Source organism: Halichoeres trimaculatus, unplaced genomic scaffold (assembly GCF_033239565.1).
Source record: "Halichoeres trimaculatus isolate MK-OKI-2021-1 unplaced genomic scaffold, fHalTri1.1 fHalTri1_scaffold_23, whole genome shotgun sequence".
NCBI lineage: Eukaryota > Metazoa > Chordata > Actinopteri > Labriformes > Labridae > Halichoeres > Halichoeres trimaculatus.
The window spans coordinates 5,188,602-5,215,954 of NW_027437201.1; the positions used below are offsets into that span (position 1 = coordinate 5,188,602).

A 27,353-nucleotide genomic window follows, 5' to 3' on the forward strand; every position below is an offset into this window, starting at 1 on the left:
TACACTGTGTGCCGATAGCAAAATCAATGTTTCAGACCAAAGCCTTATTTATTTTTTTTTACAAAGCTGTAAATATGTGTTTTAATGCTATAAAAGTCTGTTTTGTTTGCACTTGACTTCTGGTCTTTATGAAGCCAGCCTCAAGTGGATTCTCAGTGAACGTCAACTTTTAGCACTTCTGCATAGGCTTCATTTTTACTTACCAGATGTTACCCCTTGGAAACACTGCAGTCTGTTGATTGGTTGAAAGAATGAAAACAGAAAACTTTCAGGAAAAAGAGGACTTGAACAAAACACAGTCAAATCCTAGGGGGTGTTTTTATTCTTTAAAGTTAGACTACAGCTCATCTGGAATGACTGGGGAGACAGATTTTTTGACCTATACTGCAGCCAACCACCAGGGGGAGCAGTTTTTGTGGCAACCTCATATCGAGCCAAGTGAGATGACGTTCTTTTTTTTTTTTTTTTTTTTAACAGCCTTTGATCGGATCTGGTGCTAGCACAGATCTGAGATGTACCACAGACGCATCTGTTGCGTCAGCTATTTTAGCTGTTAGTTCTGGATTTTTAAAACTCCACAGGTGGATACCTTGATCACTCATACAATTTTGTATTCGTCATTAAAAACTTAACTCTACTTCTGTTAGAAATTAACTTTTACTTCCAACATATTCAATTTTGAGCATTTTATGAAAAAGGAAAATCCTGCATTAATTGAAATAACTTGAACTCAAGTGTAAATCCAACACTTCCTCTATAATTAGAAGTAATGAGCTCTCTGGAAAAATTGTCGCAAATTATCAGAAAATTACACAACCATTAAATGAGAAACCATCATGACATTAAAAGGAAATCACAAAACAGAGCCAGCAGATCTGAACCTGTAATTGAGGACTTATTCAAATGTAGCTTGAAAGATTGGTTTTCAAAGTGGGAATGGAACACGCTCTTTCCCACACGAGCGAATGAACAATTACAACATGTGCAAACAGTCTTTATTTAATAAACTGTCAGAAGCAAAGTGTATAAAAACAATCAGTGACACACACCGGGTCACTGAGTCCAGGTTCGGTGAAAGCACCACAAAAATGTACAAGTGCAGGTAATGAAGCTTTTGTAATGGTTTATATAACTGTGTTACATAAGTTAATAAGTATGTACATAATGATTCACAAAGCTCTTCCTCACAGTGGTTAGAATTAGATACAAAACAGACTCCTCATCTGTAGCTGGTACCACGACATCCTCACACTTTGGGATTTCATACTAATCAGACTTATTTGCTCTCTTCAAAACGAAGAGTCAGGGGGACCATGGTTGGTGTCTTGTTGTTTCTTACAAGCAGAGAAAAGGGTGAAAATGTCAGGTAGCTCTGACAGAGTTAAACCTTTAAGAGTTGATGTAAAAGATGAGATGGCAGACTGAGAAAGCTTATATCTGGGAATGAGAACAAACCAAACCACACAAGACAACAAGAAGCCCGCCCTCTTTGAATTAATTCACGTTTCCAATCTTTAAACACTAATCCAAGAGGAATCCTACTGAGCTCCACACTCACACTTCAACGTCACACTTATCAGGGCAGATGTTTGTTTTCAGCTCTTCCTCCCTCCTCTTCCTCGTACAGTCATGATGTTCCCAGACGTCTCTCTCTGGACCTCTGGGCTTGGAGCCGCCTGACGGGAAATCTGATTGGCTGCTTGTTGAATTTCTCCATTATTTCTTTGATTCGGGATAAGTTGGTGCGACCAATGACGAAGTCGCACCGGGTGGCGCCCATCTCGTAGCCCACTTCGCACTTCTTGGTGCTGAGGCTGTAGCCCTCGGCTCTGGCTGTGACTCTGTATTCCCCGGGGTTCAAGAGGCGCCAGTAATCTCCATCGGCAGCTTGAAGACACAACGAAAAGACTTTTACACCGCTGTGTTTATACATAAACTTCGTACAAAAAGAGAGGCACATTTTGTTTCGTGCTTCTTGGCATTAACTTTTGCACTGCTGGAAAGTCTGTTCAAGTCACTTATAAATGGAGCCACATGTATTTGTAGGATGAGCAGCAAAGATGAATATGTGGGATGAGTCAATGGAAAATTTGCCAAATCCTCTCTGTTAGTGCCAAACTTGAAGGTTTAAAGTGGGGGTGTTTCGATTTTCATAGGCTTCATACTGTCCCCCCATGCTTGATTAGTTGTTTGAATTTTACCTGGGGGAAAGTTTAGTCCTTCTTTCACTGTAACTCCTCTAGTCCATGAGCTAAACTCTCCCTTTAGCACAAATCCAGAGTTAGGTAGGGAAGGGTAGGGCAGGATACAGTAGGGCAAGCAGGCTGGAGCAAGGTAGGGAAGGGAAAAGAAAGTTAGGGCACAAAGGTTAAGTCATGTAAAAGTAGGATAGGGTTTGGAAGTGCAGGGTAAGGTAGGATAAGGTAGAGTATGAAGGGTAAAGCAAGGAAAAGCAAGTTAGGTTTGTGTAAGGCAAGGTAAAGTAGAGAAAGACGGGTTCAAATAGGGTAAGGAGGGGTAGGGCAGGGAAGGATAGATTAATGAAGGGTAGGGTAAGGAAGGATAGGACAAGCTCAGGTAGGGCAAGAAGGGTAGGAATAAGGTTGGATAGAGCAAGGAAGGGTTGGAGAAGGAAGGGTTGGGTGAGAAAAAGCAGGTATGGTTAGGGTAGGGCAGGAGCAGGAAAGGCAGTGCAGAATAAGGTAGGGTAAGGTTAGGGTATGGTAGAGGCAGGGTAAGGTAGGTTAGTGCAGGGTTTGGTAAGCTTTGGTTATTTTAGAGTAGCATAGGATAAGATAGCTTCACATTCATGATATTAATACCCTACCATTTTGTACCGTACCAATTTATGTTATGTAATACACTCAACTGCCCCTATAGGAAAACCGGTCTTGGACTTAGTACTGCTTACATAAAGCTGCCTTCACAGTAATATGTGAATGTCAGAATATTATCTGTAAAACCAGCTGAACAGATTTTTTATTTTGCTTTGGTGACTTTGCACTTAATCATTTTGCTCACTGTGCATCAGACCAGAACTTTCCATTTAGCAAAAATCCATCCGTTGATGAGTAGAGCAACATAACGCAGGCTAACTGCAGTGAGGCACACGCTGACGAGCAGGGGCGTGTCCAGACTGGGGTGCCCCAACCAAGGCACTGGGGATTACGTGAGCCCACACTCCAGTATTACTTATTTTTTTCTTATTTGTATCATGATTATGATTATGGGATCAACAGGCCAGAGCTTTTACAATTAAAATATGAAAGGAAACTGATGAAAACCAAACTAGACCAAAACAAAGTGTCTAAAAAAAACAATTTAAAGCTAAAGTGTGACTGAACAGCCCTCTAGTGCACCAATATTAGTACAGTACAAGCTTTCTTTGGTTATATTTTTAGATTTAAATTGTGTAAAATCAATATTTTTTGTTTCAAATTATAATTGTGAAGAAAATATTTCATAACTACGGCTACAACTTGCATGTTCCTTTATAACAAAGTACGGAGACTCATATCATTAGTCATTATAGTCATGATTGCATAATTTTGCCAAATCATGCATAGGGATGGGTACCTTTCACATTTAAAAGGATACGGTACCAATGCCTGGCACCTGGCAATCGGAATTGGTAATCAACGGTACTAATTTTCAGTACTTTTTCGTGTTAATGTGGTAAAAAAATATCAATTTGTTTAGTCATATATGTTTTTTTATTTAACACATTTATTCTTCAATATAGAAACTTAATAATGATGTGTTCATGTCCTGCATGGAAAATTGCCTACTCTTCCACTCTCTCACAGTCACAAGGATGCACCGCATCACAAAAATTCAAAGGTACCTAAAGCTGGTACCTTTGAATTTTTTGTGAATCGGTACCCGGTACTTTCGACAGAAGTCAGTTGGTACCTATAAAAGTACCTGACTGGGTACCCATCCCTAATCATGCAGCTTTATGATATGATGGGGGTGTTGTCAGCAGCTGCTGAATGTAACTAAAAAGTAACTTGTAATCTAACTTAGTTACTTTTAAACCCAAGAAATCAGTAAAGTAAACAAGTTACTTTTTAAAAGATTAATCAGTAATCTGATTACTTTTTCAAGGTAACTGTAGCAACACCATTTACAGCTTTAAAATAAAAATTCCTTTTTTTTCTCACACTGCTGTTTTGGAAAACAGTCTGACACACTTCCTTTTAGCTTCTGTCTCTTTAAGGCTCCCTGCTCCACAAACCCCCTTCCGTTTGATTGGTCAAGCCTCTGGAGGCCCAACAGAGCAGAGCTACGGTCAGGCCTTAGTGTTTAAGCAAACTTCCTCCTTTTGTGATCTTTAAACAACAGGACTAATATCCCAGAGGCTTTGTGTCTGTGTCCATCCAAACAAAAGTTTCAGGTAAATCACAATAAGCTGAAGAGTCACACCTTCTTTTAGCAACAACAGCAGTATGCTAATGTCGTCCTAGAAAGCTGATTTTAAACAGCTTACAAAGCAGTAACAAAAAGCAGACGCCACACAAGTTTTCATCTAAAGCCTTAAATTAAAGTTAAAGTGTTCTTAGTGTTCCACTTTTCAGAGGGGAGGTGTCCTGTGTGTTCCTGTTTGGACTTTTAAAAATAGCTCTGCTTTGTCATGTCGGATTTTCTGCCTGTGTGTGTGACCTGGGAACGCTTGTGCTGTATTTGCAGCCTTTGACTCATTCGCAGCTGTGCTGATTCCTTTCGGTCATGCAGACTCCCACCTGACATGTTTGAGCACAATGAGACGGATGAAATCTGATTGTCCATCTTAAGAGTTACACATCCATCCGTTTCTTGCGAATTCTCTTTCTTCCAGTTACTGATGCAGCTGCCTGCTCTTGCTTACCAGTGACTGTGGAACGAAATGCTTTTCAAACGTCTTTCTGTGAAGGTTTAAATGTGTAAAGGCCAATTGAAAGCAGCTGAAAATGTACGACTTTTAAAATAAATACCTTTAAATCTCTCCTGACTGCTCCTGAGAACATTAAGGTATCTGAGAGGAAACTGAGACTTATACTTAGTTCCAGGAATAATAACGGCTAATGTCCCTTTTGGACATTCGATTTCACGCTCTGAGAACGAAACTACTTTGGCTTTGAAGGTTGCATTTTTCAGGCATCTGCAGCGATTACCTCGAGGACGCATGATCAGTAGTCAAATTCAGAGCAGACACTGTCTGACTGTGATCTGAGTCAGACTCCAACCTGCAGCGCTGCTAAAACACACCAGCTGCTTTTATTTAAGCTTATTTATCCCGTCTTACTCTGAAAAACTAAGTTACTGTAAGCGTGACTCATTCCAGAGGGATAACCTGAATTATAGAGACAGCTGAGTCACTGCGCCCTGAAATAACCTCTTCTGCTTTGATCACAAGATATAAGCTGAGAGGCTTTTGCAAAATTTCAGATACATTGAGTGCAACAACAAAAAATTGAGCACAGAAACAAAGTTGATGAAATGTGTTGTACCTGTGCGAATATCATGGCTGATCCCCTCCACAGAGATGCTTGCATTTGCAATCGGCCGACCTTGCAGGTCCCTCACCACACCTTTGATCCCACGATGCACCTGCACATAAAAAGCACCGCTTATTCAACCACGTGGAAACCACCCCAAGTTACCCCAGAAACTTTGACTTACTAATTTAACACGATGCATTATAATGAAGTGATGATATAATGTATAATGCATGATCCTCAGTTTAACAGAACTGTTAGGCCTGTTTTTGTATCTCTCCTCCTCGTGCCCCTTTAATATTTTAACAAGAGCCGTGTCCCAACATGGGGGTGGATCCTCTGAAGTCCATCACTAGAGAGAATATAACATAAGCAGATGACAAGCTTATCTCATTTCAAAGTCTTCTCAAAGGAAGACTGAGAATACTGATTTTATTTTCTGACACAACTTCTGCAACTTGCACTGGCCTTAATTCAATGAGACATTCAGGTAAAACTCATCAACTGGGAACAAATGATACTTTATACCTTACATTGCTCAATTTCATCAAACATTAAACTTAAACACACTAAACCTGGTTCCAAAAGGGTATATTTTAGAGGTATAAACTGGGGGTTCTTTCTTTATATCATGGGAATTAAGAAGAATCTGTGGAGTAGCAAATGTCAGATGCTGAAAACATTGCATAGAGGTAGGGTAAGGAAGCCAGGGTAACATAGGTAAAGGCAGGTTCGGGTAGGGTAAGGCAAGGTAAGGTAGGAAAAGCAAGGCTAGGGCAAAGTAGAGTTTTGGAAGGCAGGTTATGACAAGGTAGGGTAGAGGAAGGAAGGGCAGGGTAAAGAAGGCCAAGGAAAGGTAGAGCAAGGCAGGGTGGGAAAAGCAGGTCAGGGGAAGGCAAGGTAGGATAGGGAAGGGAGGAGTGGTGTATGGAGGGGTAAGGTAGGGAAAAGCTAGTTAAGGTAGGGAAAGAGGTTTGAATTGGGTAGGGCAAGGTAGGAAAGGGTAAATAAGGGTGGGATAATGTAGGGTGGGGAGAATCAGATTATGGCAGGGCAAAGTAGGGTAGGGTAGGGTAGGGCCAGGTAAGATGGGATAAGGTAGGGCATGAAGGGTAAGGTAAGGAAAAGCACGATAAGCTGGGCAAGGCGAGTTAAAGCATGGAAAGACAGGTTTAAAGGGAAGGGTAGGGCAGGAATGGATAGGATAAGGAAGGGTTGGGTATGGAGGGGTAAGGTAGGAAAAAGCAGGTATGGTTAGAGTAGGACAGAGGCTATCAAGGTAGTGCAAAGCAGGGTAGGGTAAGGAAGGACTGGGTAAGAGGGGTAAGGTAGGAAAAGCATGTAGATTTAGGGTATGGCAGGGGTAGTGGTAGGTTAGACTAGTTCACGGGTTGCCAACCTGTGGCTCAGGAGCCACATATGGCTCTTTGCCTTTCAGTGTGCGGCTCTTTGATCAATTCATAGAAAATTATTGTTATGAGTAGTGGTGCGCTGATCAATCTGAAATATTAACATATTGATGCCAACGTTGGGATTAGGTTTGATCAATACTTGAGTGATGAGACTGATACTTAAGTTTCAGTTTCTTTTCTGTACATGTGCTCCTCTCAATTCCTCATGCACTCATCCCTAGATAGATAGATAGATAGATAGATAGATAGATAGATAGATAGATAGATAGATAGATAGATAGATAGATAGATAGATAGACAGAGAGAGAGACAGAGAGAGATGGAACTTTGTCTCATCTGCAGTAAAAACTTGTCTTTGACACGGCTCGAAGAAAAAATATAAACACACTTGCAAACACAATAAATCTTACTTTGAAAATTGGAAATGTATTGATTTTCATTTTATGTTATTTAGTTTATGTGTTACAGGAAGTGGGTTTGTAAGACCACGTGTGCGATGTGGCTCTTTGTAGTACCACTGTAATTTTTGTGGCTCTTGGTCTCTGACTGGTTGGCCACCCCTGGACTAGTTCAAGGTAGGGTATGTTCAGGCAGGGTAAGGTCAGATATTGCAGGGCTATGTAGGCTTTGGTAATATTGGAGTAGCATAGCTTCACTTTCATGATGTTAATTAATACCCCACCATTTTGTGCCGTACCATTTTAAGTTATGTAATACACTTACCTGCCCCCATAGGAAAACCGGTCTAGGACTTAGTACTGCTTACATAAAGCTGCCTTCACAGTAATGTGTGAATGCCAGAATATTATCTTTAAAACCAGCTGAATAGATTGTTTATTTTGCTTTGGTGACTTTACACTAAATCATTTTGCTCACTGGGCATCAGACCAGAACTTTTTAGTAACTACCAAAGTGTGAAAGAGACTGGGAAAAAGCCAAAGTCAAATACGTATCACTACATTCCGAAAATAACTTTGAAATACTGAAAAGCATGTGTCTTTGTGTGCCTCTGTGATTACTGTGTGCATGTGTGAGCTGCGGGGGCTGCCTTGTCTCTGTACCTGCTCCATGAAGACAAGAAGAGACTCGCGATTGTTCTCCCACTCCTCTGGCAGCTCGCTCTCATGAGGGAATTTGTCACAGCCCACATACATCGACAACTCAAAGCAGTTGGTGTGCAAATAGCTGAAATCATTCAAACCTGCCAAGAAAGAGAAACATATCTGAGGGCTGTTGTCAGCTTAGGTCAGACTTCTGGCTTTTCCTGGCCACAGGTTTCGGTGATTTTTTAAGTCTGGCTTTGTGTTTGTTTGAATTTTTACACGATGCTTGGAGCTAAATCTTAGAGGCTCTAAAACAGCCAAAGGGCTTCAGGCCTGGATATGCAGATGTGCTCATGTGTGCTAAACAAAGCTACAGCTCAAAGGCTCAGAGCTGAGCTGAGAAATCCTGCAGAACACAGCGTCAGGATCAGAGAGGAGGAAACACACAGGAAGCTTTGGACACTAACTGCCAGCCGCTGTGTGCCAGGCCGCCCCGTTTATGGTGCCGTCTTCTTTGGCGAAATCCTCCGTGTGGCAGACCCGTCTGTTAGCGTCCGTCATCAGGCGGTGGGTGGAGGCGTAAGAGAAGGCCAGCCAGCGGAAGACGTGGTCGTCTGGGGTGGGGGTTGGTTCCCGAGTGACCCCTTGGGAACGAGTTTTATCATATGGGAAGGTCACTACCAGCTCGCCGCCCTGGAGGTTACCGCCAAGCACGAAGGGGATCTTCTCCATCCATGCTATTAGAGCCCGGGTCTCCAAGGCAACCTGCAGCAGGGACACGGGAGAGGCGGGTATAATGTAATATGTGCAATCATCTCAGCACTGTAATTGCTAAATTAACTCCCTCATGCTGAAAATAATTTCACTGCGATGTGCTCACACGAGGGAGTGATGAAACTTTAAAAAAAGACCACTTTCACATCTCAGCGCTATCCACTAATTACACCAATAGTTATCCTGAAAAGTTGACTGTTTTCATCAAAATACTTCAACACTGACAAAAGATGTGTCACAGAAAAGCAGGTGTTGTTGTAGACTTTAAACAAGTCACTTTTTGCCAGTTTTCCACCACATTTTGAAATAAAAAATCACCTCTCATGTGTAAATTTGCCAAATTTGCGTCATGATGAATACGTCCCTGCTACAAACTGAGATGTGTTTAAAACTGGCCCCTGCTGTTTGGGCTTGTATAATTAATCCAATCCCCCCAGTCTCTGAGCTCTGATTGGGCCACTCAGCGAGGCGAGCGCACGAGGCGAGGACGCTTTTTCACAGCTTCCTGAGCACAGATGGGGATCCCAGCTCTTGCAGCTGCAGCAGCTATTCTGGAGGCTCTGTGTGACTCACTCCACGCTCGCGGTAACGTCAAACCGCTCGTGAGGGATGAGCTTTAAATAGATCGCTGGGTGTATTTTAGCTCACGACAGCTTCGTCACAAATAGCAAACGCACATGCTTCTCTGGAAATAGACAGTGCTGATATGCTGGTGTGGATTTTTTTCCCCCTTTTTAAGAGAAGGGGGGGTCACTGTGAGTTTGTTTGTTCAAACTGGGGAGGAGAAAAACAAGGACATGGAGCTATAATTTTTCATCTGGGAGGATATTACTGGAAACTGAATACAAATCATTAATCAAAGACCACAACTGGTGGATTATTTATTACACAGTTGTGATTAATTTTAAAGAAAACAATCCTTTTATTATTAGGGATGTAGATTTTTCTAATACATCACAAATTGACTTTGTTTCTTGGAGCCAGGATTTGATTCAAAATCAAATCTGTGATGAACAATAAAGCACAAATATGCTGTTAGGCTCTTGAGATCTGAGGAAACCTCCCTCTGATGCTCTAAGTTTCTTGTGCATTTTACTTCTGTATCTTTAGATAAGGATAATCTTTGATTGATTGATTAGATCTATGTTTGAAATCTTGGGTTGTTTTGGTTCCCAGGTGATGGCAGCATGGGCTGATTGTTCAATTTTTATTTGTTGTCTATGTTGAATGGCTAGAACATGTTGGTTATACATTTTTTTTTTAAATGACATTTTATTCTACCAGAAAAAGTCCTATGAGATGCAGAAATCCATTTTTTTTCTGGCCAAGACAGCGGTCCAGAGTTTCACACAGAGAGCAAAACAGAACAATAGACAATAACAAATAAACAGCACATCAGTTTGGATTGCCAAGATTGGCTCAGACCAGGATGAAGGAGCAGATGAGGAACCATGAACACAATCTGGTTCCATTTGAATGAAGGTTGCAGCCAGTGACGACCTTAGGGGTCAGTAAGGAGCATAAATAAGATAGCAGATCATTTCGTATGGCCTTATAAAGAAAGATATATGGATGATCCATTATTCTGTTGTGCTGTGAAGACAGACACAGTGATGTGTACGAAATCCTACACCCGAGACAAAATGCAGTGCAGCATGGAAAACCACATTTTCAGATGGGCTTGGATATAGAATATCACCATAATCGAGTACAGATAAAAAAGGTTTCTCAAGTTATTTTTTTTTTTAAGCAGCAAATGAAAAGCAGCTTTTGTTTCTGTAGAAACCCAGATTCACTCCAAAGTCTTTTTGTTCGGCTCTGGATGAGATATTTTAAATAAGGGTTCTCATCCAAGAGGAAACCCAGGTGTTTAAAAGTATGGTCTCATTCAATCCCCTCATTCACCAGGGTAAAGATCCAAAATTTATCTTCTTCCACTGTCCTCTTACACCGAGCACAGTACATTACTTTCGTTTTGTTCATATCTAGAAACAGCCTTGCTAAAGCAGCTTGCAATTGGTGAGCTTCACTTAGTAGAGAAGCTGACGAGGCGTAGAGGATGGTGTCATCAGCATAAAAAGTGAACTTTGCCTTTTTGACACTTTTACATGAGTTGTTAGTAAAGATCACAAAGAGAGTAGGGCCCAATATAGACCCTTGTGGGACACCATTATTATTTAAATCAAAAAAAGATGGGGGATAGGCTGTCCACTCTGACACATTGCTTCCTACTGCTCAGATTGCTTTTAAACCGGACAATCCAATTTAAGTAAACTACTGCAAAAGAATCGACTGATCCACTGTGTCAAAGGGCTAAGATAAATCTAAAAATGGAGCCACACAGTGTTTTCTGGAGCCAGTGGCATTTATGATGTCATTGTGACAGTACTTTGTTTTTGACTGAAACCAGACTGCAGGTCATTGTGAATGCCATGTTGAGATAAAAACGTTCAACTGGTCACCCACTAACCTTAGTTTGTACCTTCTCCAGTACTGACAGTTTGGAAATAAGCCTGTTGTTAAGCAATAGTACAACCGCGTCAATGATCCCCTTTACAGTGTGGATGTTGAAATCCCAACATTAAACATGACAGACTCACACTAACTGATGCATTTTTGGACAGGTACCATTCCGGGATGGGGACATGGTTGTTAAACATTTTGCGAGGGATCCACTTCTTGGCCTCAGCCTCCCACAGGATGGAGTTGAGATCAGGGAAATTGTGGTGAATGTCTATTCCTTCGTTGCTCCATCGACCCAGAGACCAGCCGCTGAGCTCTGAGCCCTGGGTTGGGAAAAAAAAAAAAAAAGAGCTCAAAGTCAAATGGAAGGGTGTGCTCTCCCTGCCTCAGGCTTTAGCATTCTACGTATGCATGAGGAAGGAGGAGCTCACAGAACAGACTTACTGCATGCAAAAATTAATTCTTGGACTTTGCTCTTTGCATCATTGGCTTTACAGGAAGAGTTCTTCTACTGCACCTTTATAAGCCTCTCTGGGTTGAACAGATTTGTCTTTTTAACTGTATGTTTGCTGACATGGGAATGAGTTGTTAGGAGGCCTGTTAGCTTTAGTGAAACACAGTGTTACAGCATGTACGGCATGCTCACATCAGGACACCAGAGGACATGATGTCACTGACTGTACAGAGGCCAAGCTCTGCCACTTTCAACCTCCTTCATTTGTCTTTATCTATTTGTCTCATTAATATGGAGCCTTTAATCTTGCAGGCCTGCATGTGGTTACAGTCCACGCCCAGCAACATGTGTCTCAGAGGAGTTTACTGACAAACAGGCTGCCCACCCCTGCCATGTTAGCTCAGAAAAGTAATATAAAACAAGTTTCCAATTCCACTGTCACCATATGGCGGGTATATGAGCAGAGGTCCCACCAGGCAGATATTTGCACCTTTTCCACCAGAGGCCATCATGCGAGATGAGGTCACTAATGCAGACCTACCGCTTCAAAGGCTTTCTCGTACCCATCGGGGTTGACAGATGGCAAGAGATGGATCCTGGTCTCCTCCACCAGGTGACGGACCCGCTGGTTGCCAGACAGATACTCCAGACACATGAACTGCATCAGCAGGAGGAGCAGCTCTCGCCCCAGCACCTCGTTACCATGGGAACCGGCTGTGTAGCGAAACTCCGGTTCACCTGGTCAGCAGGTTCATACGAAGCAAAAGACAGAGAAGGTATAAAGGCAATCAATGGACAAAAGAGAATGAGGAACCCAGTGAGGCGTCTTTAATGTTGTTACTGTTGCACCTTCAGTTAATTGATGACTTCCTGTTCGGCTGACTCACCTGCTTCATGCTCTCCTGGGTTGTCAGAAATCTCTATGGCATACAGCTTGAGGCCACTGTGGCTCTTTCCGATGTTGTAGATCCGGGTGATGTTGGGACACATTTCATTAACCACTTTCATGAGCTGTGAGAGGTGCAAAGAGAGGCGTCAGAGCTTGATAGATTTATTTTCAAAGGAACAACTTTTAAGCTTTGGCAATTACAGGTGTTTTAGTTTGACTTTCAAGTCTGTTTTATGTCGACTTTCAGCATCTGTGGTTGGCGTACTTGAGGAAAGAGGATATGTAGATGTATTTAGAGAGGGGGTATTGTGTTTTCCTTTTTCTGTACATTGATATAAAGTAACAACACTGGATGTTCAGACTAAACGTGCATATTTTCAAACCTTTACAAATTCATTCGTTGTAGATCCCCACTCAAAATGGTCTTTTCTAAAATCTTCACAGAATCTTCATGAGATCTTAGAAAGACTTTCTGAAATGCTGCCATCATCCCATAAGCATCATAAAATTTCAGAGTGGCAGACCTCAAACACCAAGGTCTGCCTATCATCTGCCCCAACAGGCCTCCAGAGGGCTTGGCCAATCACAGCGAAGGGGGTTTATAGCTTTAAAGAGACAGGAGCTACAAAAGTGTTTTATAAGAAAGGCTGAATTTAGGGTTTTCCTTAACACCAGTAAGAGAAGTATATTGATTTTTTTGAGCTGTTAATCATTTTAAGCTATTACTGGGTTAGCAGAGGGCCAGTATAAAGCCTGAAAAACACCCCTTTTTAAAGTCTTATATGGGTTCAAGGATTTAAAGAGCTCTATTGTCAGACTAGCACACATTTACACATTGATAGCAGGAAATTGCAGCCTGAAGGTCCTGATTTTTGAGCCTAAAAATAAATGGGGAAAATATGCAAAAAAGTATTAAAAAAAGGAAGAAGTCAGAAAGAGTCTTATATACGATAAGAATTCTAAACATCTGACTACAAATAATAATAATAAAAACATAAAACTGAAGCTAAGGCAAATTAATTCCTGGTATAAATGTGAGAAGAAAAAAGATAGCTGGCTGTAGAATAAGCAAAAAAATTTGGCTCATTCATGAAATGTTGGAGGGGTGAGCCTCAAACACCAAGGTCTGCCCATTATTTACCCACAACAGGCCTCTGCCAGGCTGGCCAATCAGAGGGAACGGGGGTTGTAGCCTTAAAGTGAAAGGAGCTTAAAGTGTTTTAGAAAGAGGCTGAACTCAGGGTTTATCCAAACACCAGTGGGAGAAATATAGGAATTTTTATGAGCTATTAATCATTTAAAGCTACCAGCTACCACTGGGTTAACAGAAAGCCAGTAAAGGTAAGGTGCAGGAATTTTCATTATTTGTTAGTGAACACAACATTTAAACTGGGCTCATCCTCCTTGGCTCAGTGCCAGCTGCAGCACACACCCAACCATGCCTACTATTACTTACTATGTGAACACACTTACCAGTCCAGCAACCACCTGTAGGATTGTATTTTTTTTGTACCAGACTTGGCATGTTGGCACAAGCTAATCACAGGTATTTGACACATACCTGGTTAGCAGAAAGCTAACTTGCATCACTTTTCAACTTCCTGAAAGTGAGTGAAAGTCGAGCCAAGCTTCCCCCTCTTTTAGGAAAAAGCTTTATCTGTTTGGCGTCTCATTTCACTTTGGTTGTGTTCTTCTTCTTCCGTGCTACATCCACTACTGTAGCTACTCTGATTAGTTCCTTCCACTCGCAATCATCAACACACAAAGTCACTTGCGCACTGTTGCTGGCTAATGTAACCGCGCCTACTCTCTGCCCAGAAACGTCCCTGTACAACCAAAACATCAACATACAGGCAGAGGAGGAAGTTGAGGCTAACACAGACACTGACACACATGTATAGAAGGCTGCACAGACTTGAGAAGAATTAATCCTGTAAAAGTTTACATTTTTTTAATGAAAATCTTGCAGACTCTTCCTTCAAAGTCCTATTTGTGTTAATGTGTGAAGAAAAGCCAAAACTTTAGCTTATCCATGGAGTGGTATCATGTGTAAACATCTTGCAGTAGTGGTCTCAGTAAATGTTCAATGGATTGTAGCCTCATATTGTACAAAAAGAACAACAGCTTATCACAGACCTTTCTGTGATAACGCTCCAGCAGGGAGTGAAAGTCCTGGTGGTAATTGTGAAGACAGACTCGTAGAGGAGCTGATTAAAATAGCAGGAAGCACTAACACATGAAAGTAAGCGTGGAGTCAGAGACAGGGAAAGTGCATCTGGTAAAGGACTAACAAGCTGTTGAGTAAAGCGACTGCACTAATGTCACAAATCAGTGTTTGGTTTGTCTTCCAGCTGCTGCAGGAGTCATTAACCAAACAGGAGTGATGGCGTTTTAATGAAGTCTGGGGTTGAATCGTGACTGTTCTCACCAAAAGAATTATTACCAAAACGTGGGCTTGTTCATAAAACAAATTATGAAGACTTCTCGCTCCTAATTCCCATTGAAAACATACCTGGATTGTATTTCATTCATCCAGGAATCAATGTAGAGAATTTTCTCTGTAAGGTGGAGTTTACAAGCATCGCCTGCGACTTTCTTATCACTTAGGGGGAGTTTTATTCCCTCAATAAGATTATGTTTGAAGCTGCTTTTGCAGACTAAACTTTCCACTCCAGCTAACACAATCATTTAAGATACTGTAGGCGTCTTGGCCCAGGATGTGCAAGGGTAATCGAAGGTAATGTGCCATCTTCCCGTTTGAAAAATGTGGAGAATGTTCCCGCTTTGCACCTCCTTTATAATGTCCGACAATATCAGTATTCCCAGGGAGGCTATGTTACAATCAGTTGTGATCTCCGGAAAGGACAGGCCTTAAGCAATATAATAAATGTACTTTTCCCTCCTCTCGTGGCCCATGTACTTTATTTGAAAAGCCAAAATGGGTTGTTTGGACTATGAGGCTGTGGCACAGCCTTATTTAAACTGTTTTGGTCGAGGAGGTGATAATGCACCATGTACCTGCTTGGAGAAAAGAAATGTCAAGCGTGAAAGAGCTTTTAAAAACAGTCCTTTGTGAAGGTCTTTTGAGGCTGTGTACCCAGCCCAACACACATTAGCTTTAAAGGTGCAGACAGAAAGTAAAGAAAGGACATTTAATTCACTCTGAGAGCCCTGGGGTCTTAATTCAGGCTGTCTCAACTTAAAAACAAGCTGCTGTTTAACAGTGAGCCATACGTTTGGAACATACAACCACTATATGGGTCATAACAGCAGTTTAAGACACCTGTAAGCAAGTGTTTGGAACAGGGGAGCCGCCACGTTACTGACGATTACAATGCACAGCACTTGTAGCTTCACAAGCACTCAGTGTCAGTGTTAGCAGTGACAAACACAGCTGTCTTCCCGCTCAGTACAAACAGGCTACTGCTCATGACATCTATATGAATAAGTAATGACCCAACCCAGGAGATGCTTAATGCATTTTCATGTGGCAGCAGCAGCGTCACTCACTCGCTCTGTTACCGTTGCACTCATTGTTCTTGCAGAGGACACAACTTGTCTGCCGCTGACTCACAGTTAGAGGAGATGTTTTATTGCACCGTGTAAAAGCTGTCAGCTGTGACTCACCTGCCTCATTTCCTTGTAGCTGTGGTGTCGGAAGTCCAGGTCGTCTGTGGTTATGACTTCATTACGCCTGTGGTAGTAGTTGTTTGGATCTAAGTGAAATTTTGAGAATACAGAGTTGGAGCCTATTTACATCAAAGAAATCACTCTTTCCTGCTGTGTGGATCATATTTTCCCACTATCATGTATTTGCCTACTCCTATAGGGGTCAGTTTCTGAATCATATATGAAGTGTTTTGTTTTGATGTTTTTCCACCTCTGCAGACTAATAGAGAGGCAGAGAAACACCAAATAACTTAGTTTATGTTGTCCTACTTTAACTTCCCCACATCCTGTCTCTGTCAAGATATCCTGTCAAATAAAAGACACACTTCCCTAGAAAAGAAACTCAGCACAGCACTTCATTATCATAACACCCACAACCAATCAGATCACAACATAGATAATCAAGTCATTGCAGCTGAATTCAAGACCTTGCTTAAAGGGACTGTAAGGACCTTCTAGTGATCTTTAGAAAGTCTTTCTTCTAGATATAAGCCTGATCATAATCCACAACTTGAAATGAGATCATCAGTTCCAATATAGGTTATTCTTAAATGCTATTTTTCAGCTTCCCTAACAGGTAGGACAGGACTGGATTGACTAGTGACACGTCAAAGTCTCACAGCAACACCAAACAAAGTTACATATTGAGAAGCAAGATCTGTGTTTTTCTTTGCTGAAAACAATTTCTTGGATTAATTTTTTTGGTGATGGTGGACACTAGAGCTTAACTTCTGATGAAAAAAGGACAGAAGAGCAGGAGAAAGGTAAACTGAAGTGCTGCTATGATACAGCAGAAGCTAAAGGCTAAAGCTCAAGCTGATGACTTGAGGACAGGCTAAAGGCTGAAACACAGACAAAAGGCTTTAACACAAATGAAAGGCTAAAGCACAGGCTAAAGGCTAAAAACAGACTAAAGGCTGAAACACAAGCTAAAGGCTAAAACAGGCTAGAGGTTTAGACAAAAGCTAAAGACTAAAACCTGGGTTTCAAGGCTAAAAGGGCTAAACTGTTCGTGCTAATGTTGATTCCAACCCACAGTCAGCAGTTATTCTGCAGTGGTCTGTTCAAACTTGAGAGTTTATCAATAAAATGAAGAGTGAGGTTATGGTAGCTCTGATTGGTAGATGAGCACCGCTAGGGAATAACTAGGATTCACAAAAGTAACACATTACAAACTCAGAGCACCAGGCTGCGGTACAAACTGACAAAGTTAGCTTGTTGTCATGTTCAAACACTAGTAGCGTTATAGCACTATATAACTGTTGATAAATACCTTGTTTTGCTGTATCTGGTAAAAGTTGTCTTGAACAAAGAAAAGTAGTTTTAAAAAGAAGATTTAATTTCCATTCATCTCCAAAACAAACACTTGTTAAGAGTCATGTTATCATGACAGTGTACACTGCAAAAACTGGAATCTTATCAAGTGTTTTTGTCTTATTTTCAGTAGAAAATTCCTTTTTAGACTCAATATGAGCCAAATTCACATGGCCAATCCAGAAAAATGTCTTTTTTTTTAAAAAAAAGTTATTTAAGGACAAAAATGAGGGTTGAATCTCTTGTAACCAGTAAAAAAAATCTGCCAATGGAACAAGAGAAAAGTTACTTGTATTAAGACATTGTTCTAGTCTCAAGGAAATTTTCAAGCAATTTTTTCTTGTTCCATTGGCAGATTTTTTTACTGGTTACAAGCGATTCAAACCTCATTTTTGTACTCTGATAACTTGAAACAAGACATTTTTTCTGGATTGATAAGTTGAAAGTGGCTCATATCGAGTATAATAAGACAATTTTTACTTAAAAAAAGACAAAAACACTTGATAAGATTTCAGTTTTTTGCAGTGTATGCACTGGGCCGAAGTGTCACTGCAATGCTTTTCAAACTGATAGTCCTCACAGTCCCTTTAAAAGACAGCCAGGACATGTTGTAAACAGCTAACTCAGTTTCATCATTTAAGTGCCTGCACTGTCCATACAAACCCGTCACCTGGCATGGGACAGCCAAGGATCTCCACCCTCATACAGATGCTCCCGATGGGAAACCATGAGAAAGGGTTGACTCGAATGTATCGAGCAACCAGCGGCACAGGAAAGACGTTGCGGACTGGGATCTCCTTTTCCCTGTTTCCAGTGAAGATCTACTGAGACAAAGACATCAGACCAGACAGTTAATAGACTTTGATTTTAATTATTCTCTTATTACTCTCCGTGTATTTTTCTTGTGGATCTATCATGTGTGTTTCTTTGTACCTCTATGTGTTCTTGTACGTTCTCCCTGAGTGTCCTGTTTTATTTTATGAGTTTCACCTGTCTACTCTCACACCTGTGTTGATTTTGTGTTTAAGTTTGCGTTTGTGTTTGTGTTTTTGGATTTGATGACTTTATCAGACTTTTGTATGATTCAGTTTGGATTCTTTTAGATTTTTGTTTTATCAATACTTTTAGTTTTGTATTTGACTGGGGGTCAGGACAAGGGATTGAGTGGGACACTCAGAAGTGAGGGTAGGGAATGACATACCGTAAAGGGCCACTGGTTGGAGGCATTTGTGGATATACTTTGTTAAGAAAGAATTTGCACAGGAAGGTGAAAAAATCCACATAACCCTTCACTAACATTTTTGCTCTTGCAGAATGTCAACAAACCTTTTTACTACCAGGGTTTGATTGTAAATCCTAACGCCTACGGTTATGGTTCCACTCTGCACCTCCTGGCATTTTGAAAGGCAAACGGTGCAGTTTGGCATTTGGCATCAAAAGTGGGTGAGTGGGTGAGCAAGGAGCTTGTAGCAGAGACTAAATTAGTAGGGGCATTAGTTCCCACACCAATGACGTCACCAGCCAAGGAAGAGTACAGCCATGCTAATATTATATCAGCAGGGAGTTGATAGGGTGGGATTTTTCCAACAACATATCTATTTGATGTGATCTGCCTCATTATGTGTGATATGATTCTTAATGGTGTTATTCCACTGATGGATTCTTATCGTCAGGGTCTTTCTGTGTTTAGTTTCTGACAGCAGAATTAAATCAACAGCCGTAAGTAAAAGAGACTCAGCTCTGACAATCAGCTGGGATGAGTTTCCCATCTGTTCAAGAATCAGACGTATTTACTCTTTCCTTTCAGCTCATTAAGCTTCAGAATAAACAGACATCTGACTTTATAAACATACATTTGTTTTTTAATTAAGGCTTTTGTGAGTCCTACCCAAGGCTCTTCATGATGTGCGTTAACTTTAAGAACGAGTGATAACGCTTGAGCTCAAAAACTTTACAGCCAGTCACTAATTGCCTGAATTTTTAGGCATATGTCAAGAGATCCTGGTTTTAATTGTGGCTGTTGTTACTCACCATGTCCTCTGAGCCATTCTTCAGTGTTATCCAGGTGTGACTGTCATTGCTCACCATGACTTTGTATGAGGTCACCCAGTCGCTCCTGTTAAAAGTAAGAAAATTAGGTTGAGTTGAAGAAAATAAATTTCCTCTCAGGCTGATTTTAATGCAAATGGACCTCTGAGGGTGACTGTGAGGAAGTCTCTCTGCACACATCCAGACATGTTAATTCTCACGGGGTGAGAGTGTGTTTCAAAATAGAAAAGTGGAGGTCGAAGAGTGTATTATAAACTTGTCACTTGGGGCTTTTATTATAAAGTTTTTGAATTTTGTGGAGTCTGAATGAGAGGACATTTACATTCTTGTTCTTTTTGGAGTTCACTGTGAAAAAACAACTCTTACATCTGTATGGTAAAATGGATAGTAGCAAGTAGCCCATTCACATGGCCTAGCATTATCTCATCTCAAGCCAAAACACATCTCATTTATCCAGTTGAATTCAATCTCATCTCATTTTATGAAAAATAATTTACGTTGTCTCTTGTCATCTTATCATCTTGTCAATCTTACCTCATATAATCTCATGGTATTGCATATATCATATCATATCATATCATATCATATCATATCATATCATATCATATCATATCATATCATATCATATCATATCATATCATATCATATCATATCATCACTTTAGCGTATCTCATATAATCTCATCTCACACAATCTCATCTCAAACCATCTCATCTCATCCCGTATGTAATACTATCTCATTTCCTCATATCTGGTGTATGTTTTCCATTTAATACACCATATCAGTACATCTTATCCCTTCCCATCTTATTGTGTCTTATCATATTTCATTTCTCATATAGTCAGGGATGGGTACCTTTGACATTAGAAGTGATACGGTACCGATGCCCGGCACCTGGCACTTGGTATTGGTATTCATCGGTACCAATTTTTGGTACTTTTATGTATGTTGATGTGTTATTTAATATGTCCTGCATGGAAAATTGCCTACTCTTGCACTCTGTCACAGTCACAAGGATGCATTTAGGTACTTAACATGGTACAGTTTGATTTTTTGTGAACCAGTACTCAGTGCTTCAGATGAAATTCAGTTGGTGCAAAAGTAACCTAATTCGGTAACCATCCCTAAATATAATATAATATAATATAATATAATATAATATAATATAATATAATATAATATAATATAATATATCATATCATATCATATCATATCATATCATATCATATCATATCATATCATATCATATCATATCATATCATATCATATCATATCATATCATATCATATCATATCATATCATATCATATCATATCATATCATATCACCTTATTTCATGTCAAGCAATGTCATTGTATCTCATTCATCAAATGCATTTCCACCTCATCTCATCTCCTTGGATCTCGTTGTTTCTCATATCATCTAAAGATTTACTCTATGGGAAAGGTTAACTTTTCTATTCTCAAGTACCAAAATGGTCCCTGGTGGCAACCAATCTCACTGACACAGGGAATATGCAGACAAGGCAGGCTTGTGAAAAAGAGAAGGACTTAGTAGACCAAGAAGCAATGGTAAAAACAATGTTATCACAGAGCTGCCCGTTGGCATATTTGAATACAAAACAAAGATGTAGCATGAACTAAAAAAAAAACAAAAAAACAAAAAAAACAATCGCACACCTGGTGTTGACTGTTATAGATTTCCTATATTAAATGACTGGGCAGCATGCATTTTGGACAAAAAGGACTGTAGAGTGAAGAAAGTTTTGAGGCTAAAACTTTCAAACACATTGTTCATGTCCTCCAGAAGTGCAGCGGTGAAACATTTAAGAAGTACAACTTTTTCTTCAGTCTGTCTTCCAAAATGACTCGATGTCCCATCCTTTCAGACGGAGCCCTCTCTGTGTGCAGTATGTAGGTTGGCTGAAACTACCGGGCCTCTGGATAAAGACATCAGTGCTGAGCTGGACCAGCCTGGTAAGAATTCCCAGATCTGTTAATTAAAGCTCTGTTATAGACAGAAGCCCCTGAGCTGGCACCGCAGACAGTTACATGCCCTGCAGAGCTAATTGTGGAGAAAGTCTGTCTCAGGCATTGGTGTTTTCTGAACCGTCAGATCGCACCGGCCGTGAAGGAAAATTTACAAACACAGTCTGGTAAAGAAATTCCCTGTGCTCTTTTTGTACAGCACACAAGCAGTTTCCACCAGTTTGTGCCACGCTTTCCAATTAAGAAGAGCAAAGGCCAAAAGTTGTCAGACGTTATTGAGGAGCAAAGTCGGGATATAAAGATGTTAACAGAAGAGGGTTTGTACTTTAGGAAAGAGGACCATAAATACAAATTACTGCCAAAGTGTTTCACTGAGACATTAATTCTTTTTATCACAATTTTAGCTCCTTACTAAGATGTGAAAAACATGGTTATAAGTGCTGACACCTTTAATAAAAGCACTAAGATAAAAAAGTATATTCTAGGAAAGGTTTAAATTCAGTCGTCCTCACAGAATATTTCTGCATACTCACAAAAGACCTGGCTCCCATGCTCTGAGGAAGTGGGAGGTGAGATTATACCTGTCACTTTGTATTTGGACTGTAAGATAAGGCGCCATAGAGACATCATGGTACTATAATTTATGCCTCAACACGCCTTTCAAAGCCTGTTAGCAACACACAGGTGGGTGAATCATCCCACGTCTTAGTCAGCTGATACAGTAATTCTGATTTAAGTGTTTAAAATATCATCTTAGCGCTACTTTTCCTCCATGATCTCAGTGTAATCAACAACTTGAAAGTCCTGCAGTGTCTGTTACTCCAGGGTTATTTTTACAGAGCAGTGACCTCACACAGGAGGTGAAGAAATGAGTCTGTTCTCCCATCAATCAGACTCAAAACTGTCTAATCCTCACAGCCAGGGGATCAGGACAGACTTGTAATAAGGGCAAACTTTGGAGAGGGTTCAGCTGCATGTGGATGAAATTGAAAAACTTTTTTGTTTATGTTTGTGAAGTCAATTTTCCAGCTGGGTTTAGAAGAAGGTCCAGAGTCATTAAGACTGTTGGAACTATTACTGTTTGTCCTCTTTCAGAAACCTTAGTCATTGTGAAACTTGTGCCATTCGGGAATAGATTTTTGGCCTTTAACTGTGTTTGGGTTTGTAATAGTCAAGGACAAACATGGTTCAGAGGAGGCCATGCTGGTTCATCTGTTGGGCTTTCACTTTCATCTGAAAACTTCCTCAAAAATCACCATGAATTTTGTACCACAATCATGATCCCCAGAGGAAGGACCCTGACTTTGCTTTGTTATTAGCAAACAGTGTGTAAAGGCAGAAAATTCAGGTCTTGAAAATTTAGCTTTGCCATACATACAAAAACATTAACCTGCTTATGATTAGCATTTAGCACAAAGCGTTGGAATCTAACATAGCTTCTCTGGGACTATTTCCTGGCTAAGACTAGGGATGCTCTAAAGCTACTAATTTCTTATCTTGGAACAGAAATGTTAACTAATGTTAGATGGTAAGTCCAAAAGTAAGACAACACATAGGTTTGCTGAGTGTGGCTAAAGCTAGCAGAGCTAACGCTATTTGCAGCTGCACTGCAAAAACTGAAATCTGTGTTTGTGTCTAAGGGTGTTTTCACACCTGCGGCTCGTTTGCTTTGTTCCAATTCAGGGGCAAAAATTATACAATTGTAGCGGTTGCTACTTGTTTCTTTTGTGTTTACGAGGCAAAAGTCTCTTGAGGTCAAAAGTTGTAAACAAATGTCACGTGAGATTGATTTTTTTCTCTCATTGGTGCTTTTCCATGTGAGCCCATAACTCATTTTTTCCTGTACTTGAGGCTTCTCTACTTCTTCTTCTGCCGTTGTTGATGCTTCTACTCATTCTTCTTTTACTGTTTTGACTGTGCAGTTGTCAACCGGACTCATTACTGCCCCCATCACTACAGTGTGAGCCACAGTTATGAGTCAGTCGTGCCGGTTGCTGGAGCGTTTGTGTTCCCACTGCACAGGAACCGCTACAGGGCTCGAATGGAAGGGAGCCGAGACCACCTATTTATGGCGATCTTGACCCGCTTGTTTTGTCTCACATCCGAGCACGATTGCTGTGTTCACATATGCCCAAACGAGCCAGATTTTCGGGGGGGCTGCCCACTGTTTCGAAACAACTACCCCAAACAATCCAGTTGTGAATACACCCTTACACTTAGCAGAAATTGTCTTATTAAAGTTAATTTGTGCCTTTACTCCTGTTAAGTTCAATAAAAATGTCTTTGCTCAACATATTAAATGACAAAAGTTGCCAGAATTGCTTGTAAAGAGTAAAATATTCTGCGTATGGTGTAAGAAAAATTAACTTGTTTCAGTTCTTGTATTCGACATTGTTCTGAATTCACTGTTAGCTGTGCTATGGATTAAACACAACATATTAGCAGCATCTTTGGCTTACACCAATAAAAAAAAAAGTTCAACTAAGTATTCTTTCTTTCAAGTTTAGTGACCAAGAGCATCAAATTCTGTGATTGTAGCTTATACCAGCTTCTTTATATTGTGTTTTTTTTGCACCAGTATTTTTTTATGCAGACGATATGCTGATATTTTACACAGTACATTTTTTTGTAGGATGCTAAATGTAATGCTTTAACAAACTGTTCTTTTATAAACAGTATCAAAGTGTCCAGAAATGTAAGATTTACTTTCATCAAAGTTAAAAAAAAAAGAAAAATCAGAGATCACCAAGTATCTGATTTTTTTTCATAATTCGGAAAACTGGCGCAAAATCAATCATTCAAATGTTCTGTATCTGCAAGCTTGGATAATATAATCCTTATCCCTAACCATCTGCAACTCTCCATGCATGTGTGCAGGGTTCATACTCACGACCAGAGGGAGCTCCTGCCTTGTGTGATGACCCCCGTGAACTTTGTCAGCCTCCTGGCATCTACCTCGAACCACTGCAGCAGGTCATCTCTCCCAGCACACCAGGCCCCGTCATAGAGGTCGTCTTCGTAAAGACCAGCCTGCAGCCACAAAACAGCCGTGAGGAGCAGCTTCAGAAACACAACCATGAAGTCTTTGTTTGGCACAACACCTGCGAGGTAATGCTGTGAAGTGTCGACAGTAGAGAGAATAACGCTGACATGTTTGGATCTAATCCTCTAAATATTTAAAGTGTGAAGTCTAGATGAGAATTAACCATGATGTTTAACTAACGCAGGAACAGCTTCTCTCTGAAATAAGCCTGTGTCAGATTATTCTGCTGGCAGAGTGTGTGAACAGTCACATGCTGACGGGACACATTTCACATCCTCTTCATCCAAATGTAAACATTATGATGACACACTGTCCTGTGAGTGAGTAGTTTTTCTGCCTTAATGTGCGAGAGTCAAGTATATTTAGAGGACACCACTCTGGCTCGACATTGAATGGCTTTTTATCTTGAGATCTGAAAACACATTAACATAATCTCACTTCAAAGATAAGCTAAAGACAAATTATGTAAATGAGGATTGAAAAAGGGCTGAAATCACTGTTACAGTATAAAAGACACAGGGAGACACAAAATGATGTTCAGATGAATGTGAACTATTTTTACTTTACATTTAACAAAAACACATTGTTTTGGTTTGTAATCAGTCAAATCTTAAATGTGATTGGTCAGGATGAGGGCTCTGTCAAACGCATCACCTGACCGTGACCAATGTACTGAACGTAATTCAAACCTCAAACCGTGGCTCCAAACCAAACTGGTTCAGCTAGCTTTCTATATGCAACCTTAAATGAATGGAAAACTGAATCGATCAACTTGACCTTAAAAAAAAAAAGATGTGTTCAGTTTTCTTACAACTGCACTTTTTCTAATGGCCAACAGGGGGCGTTATTACGATTTGCACTAAGTAATGCTGTACAGAAATTGATGGCCTAAGTTTATGGTGTATTAGGGCCACATTTATAAAGAAAAAGACGATTTTTAAGAAATGAAAGTTGTAAATTTACGAAAATAAAGTCATTACTGTATGAGGAAAATGACATAATAAAGCACCATGGTTAGCTTGTGTATTATTTTGAATGAGGAGCAGCTTGTGGAGTTATGCTTCAGCTTAGATTGCATAAACAACAACATTCTTACTTTTCAAAATGGGCCTCTTCGACCATAGCTATGTTAACACACTCTCTAGCCCATCAACCACCTGTAGTATCACGTTTTTTACACGAGAGAGACTCGAGAGCTGTGCTTTGGCATGTTAGCATAAGCTTATTACAGGGTTTGTTGCTTTGTTGTGCTTTGGTTGTGTTTTTCTTCCTCTGTGTAACATTTACTATCATAGCCCCTCAGGATTACTACTTCCATCATCAACACGCAAATCACTTGTTGATCCCAACACAACTAAAACATCAACACACAGGCAGTGGAGGGGGTTGAGGCAGACACAGACACTGATACACGTCTAGAGGCTCGCAGTAGACGACTGAGCAGGATTATTCCTGTAAAAGTTGACATTCTACTTTTTAGGGCAATCCTACAGACCCTACATATTTAAGATCTTAAATTTTCTTAAAATTGCATTCCTTTTAAAGGCCAGCAGGGGGTGACTACACTTGTGGCAAATGAGTCCTAGTGTGTAGAAATTGATGGTGAACTATTAGTCCCATAGTAGAAGAAAATAAATGCAAGTTTAAGAATAAAATAACATTTTAAAAAATATGTAATTTTACGTTTGCGTTAGCTGCTTAGGGAATGCCATATCAGTGAGATCCCCCACCCGGCCTCTTGGAGATACTGTAGAAATTCTCAAAGATCCTCAGAAATGACAAAGTAGCTTTATAAACCAAACATTTATTTAAAACATTCTTTTTCTGTCTGAAGTGAAGATTTTCTATGACATAAACATAAATAATACCGCACAACATGCTTTAATGAATAGGATAAGAGAGGTTGCCTATTGCTCAATGATAAATTTCTCTTGTGCTAAAATATAAATAATCTCTCAAAATCTCAGTTAAACAACAAAATTGAGGAATTCTAGACAAGCTAAGCTAAACCTAAACATTTTAGGGAATTTTATTATATCCCCCCCAGGCAAGACAGGAATGGTCACCCTACTGAACCCACTTTGGGAAACACTACTTTAGGATGTAGTGACTATGATTAGGCTGAAAGATGTAGCAATGCATATCTAGTCTACTGTCTTACTCTGGTTTCTTGTGGTGAAATAAGAGATCAAGAAAACACAAAGCTAGATTTTAAGTTCAGTAGTGTTGTCCAAAGATATGGAACTCTAAAAGATTCATAATTGAATAAATAAAAACAGCATTTTGAAATAAATGCCATCTTGATAAATATCAGAAAAATGTGTTATATGGTCATCAAATTGTGAAATAAGGCAATGTTATTATGAAACATGTTTTATTATTCTTTAATATCGAATAATCATCATTAATATTTCATAATGATCATTTTAATATTTTCTTACTTTTTACAGTAATGAATTTTTTGTTCATTTTCCAAGCTTTTATAAAATTAAAAACTTTTTTTTCTTCACAAAGTCCATTTTTATTTTATAATATTCTTTTCCCCAATGGCCTTTTTATTTCATGAATTGGTCTGTCAATCAAAGCCAGAGGGTGGGACCTCTGCTTGATCCTTTCAGATCGATGGTTTGAGAGAGGTCTCGCTGCAGACCTCCACTCTCAGCTGCTTGAGGAGCAACTCTGAAACTGACTTCTTTCCTGCAGCCATTCTGTCTCAAACGTGTCATGCACTCCTGTTTTCAGCTTTTTAGTCTACTTAGCATTAGTGATAAGTCTCCA

At 40.1% G+C, this 27,353-nt stretch overlaps 1 protein-coding gene across 1 annotated transcript in view; it reads right to left on the reverse strand.

The window, feature by feature from the left end:
* Positions 1-1,074: 1,074 nt before the first annotated feature.
* Positions 1,075-27,353, reverse strand: part of cpxm2 (carboxypeptidase X (M14 family), member 2) — a 41,525-nt gene continuing 15,246 nt past the window's right edge. The window contains exons 4-14 of the mRNA XM_074662900.1: positions 24,423-24,562; positions 19,527-19,611; positions 18,166-18,316; positions 16,140-16,228; positions 12,511-12,634; positions 12,165-12,361; positions 11,307-11,492; positions 8,400-8,697; positions 7,951-8,090; positions 5,490-5,589; positions 1,075-1,887 (exon numbers count right to left, since the gene is read on the reverse strand). Coding sequence (XP_074519001.1) covers positions 1,628-1,887; positions 5,490-5,589; positions 7,951-8,090; positions 8,400-8,697; positions 11,307-11,492; positions 12,165-12,361; positions 12,511-12,634; positions 16,140-16,228; positions 18,166-18,316; positions 19,527-19,611; positions 24,423-24,562 — 1,770 coding nt within the window. The 3' untranslated portion in view covers positions 1,075-1,627. The remainder of the gene's footprint in view (positions 1,888-5,489; positions 5,590-7,950; positions 8,091-8,399; positions 8,698-11,306; positions 11,493-12,164; positions 12,362-12,510; positions 12,635-16,139; positions 16,229-18,165; positions 18,317-19,526; positions 19,612-24,422; positions 24,563-27,353) is intronic.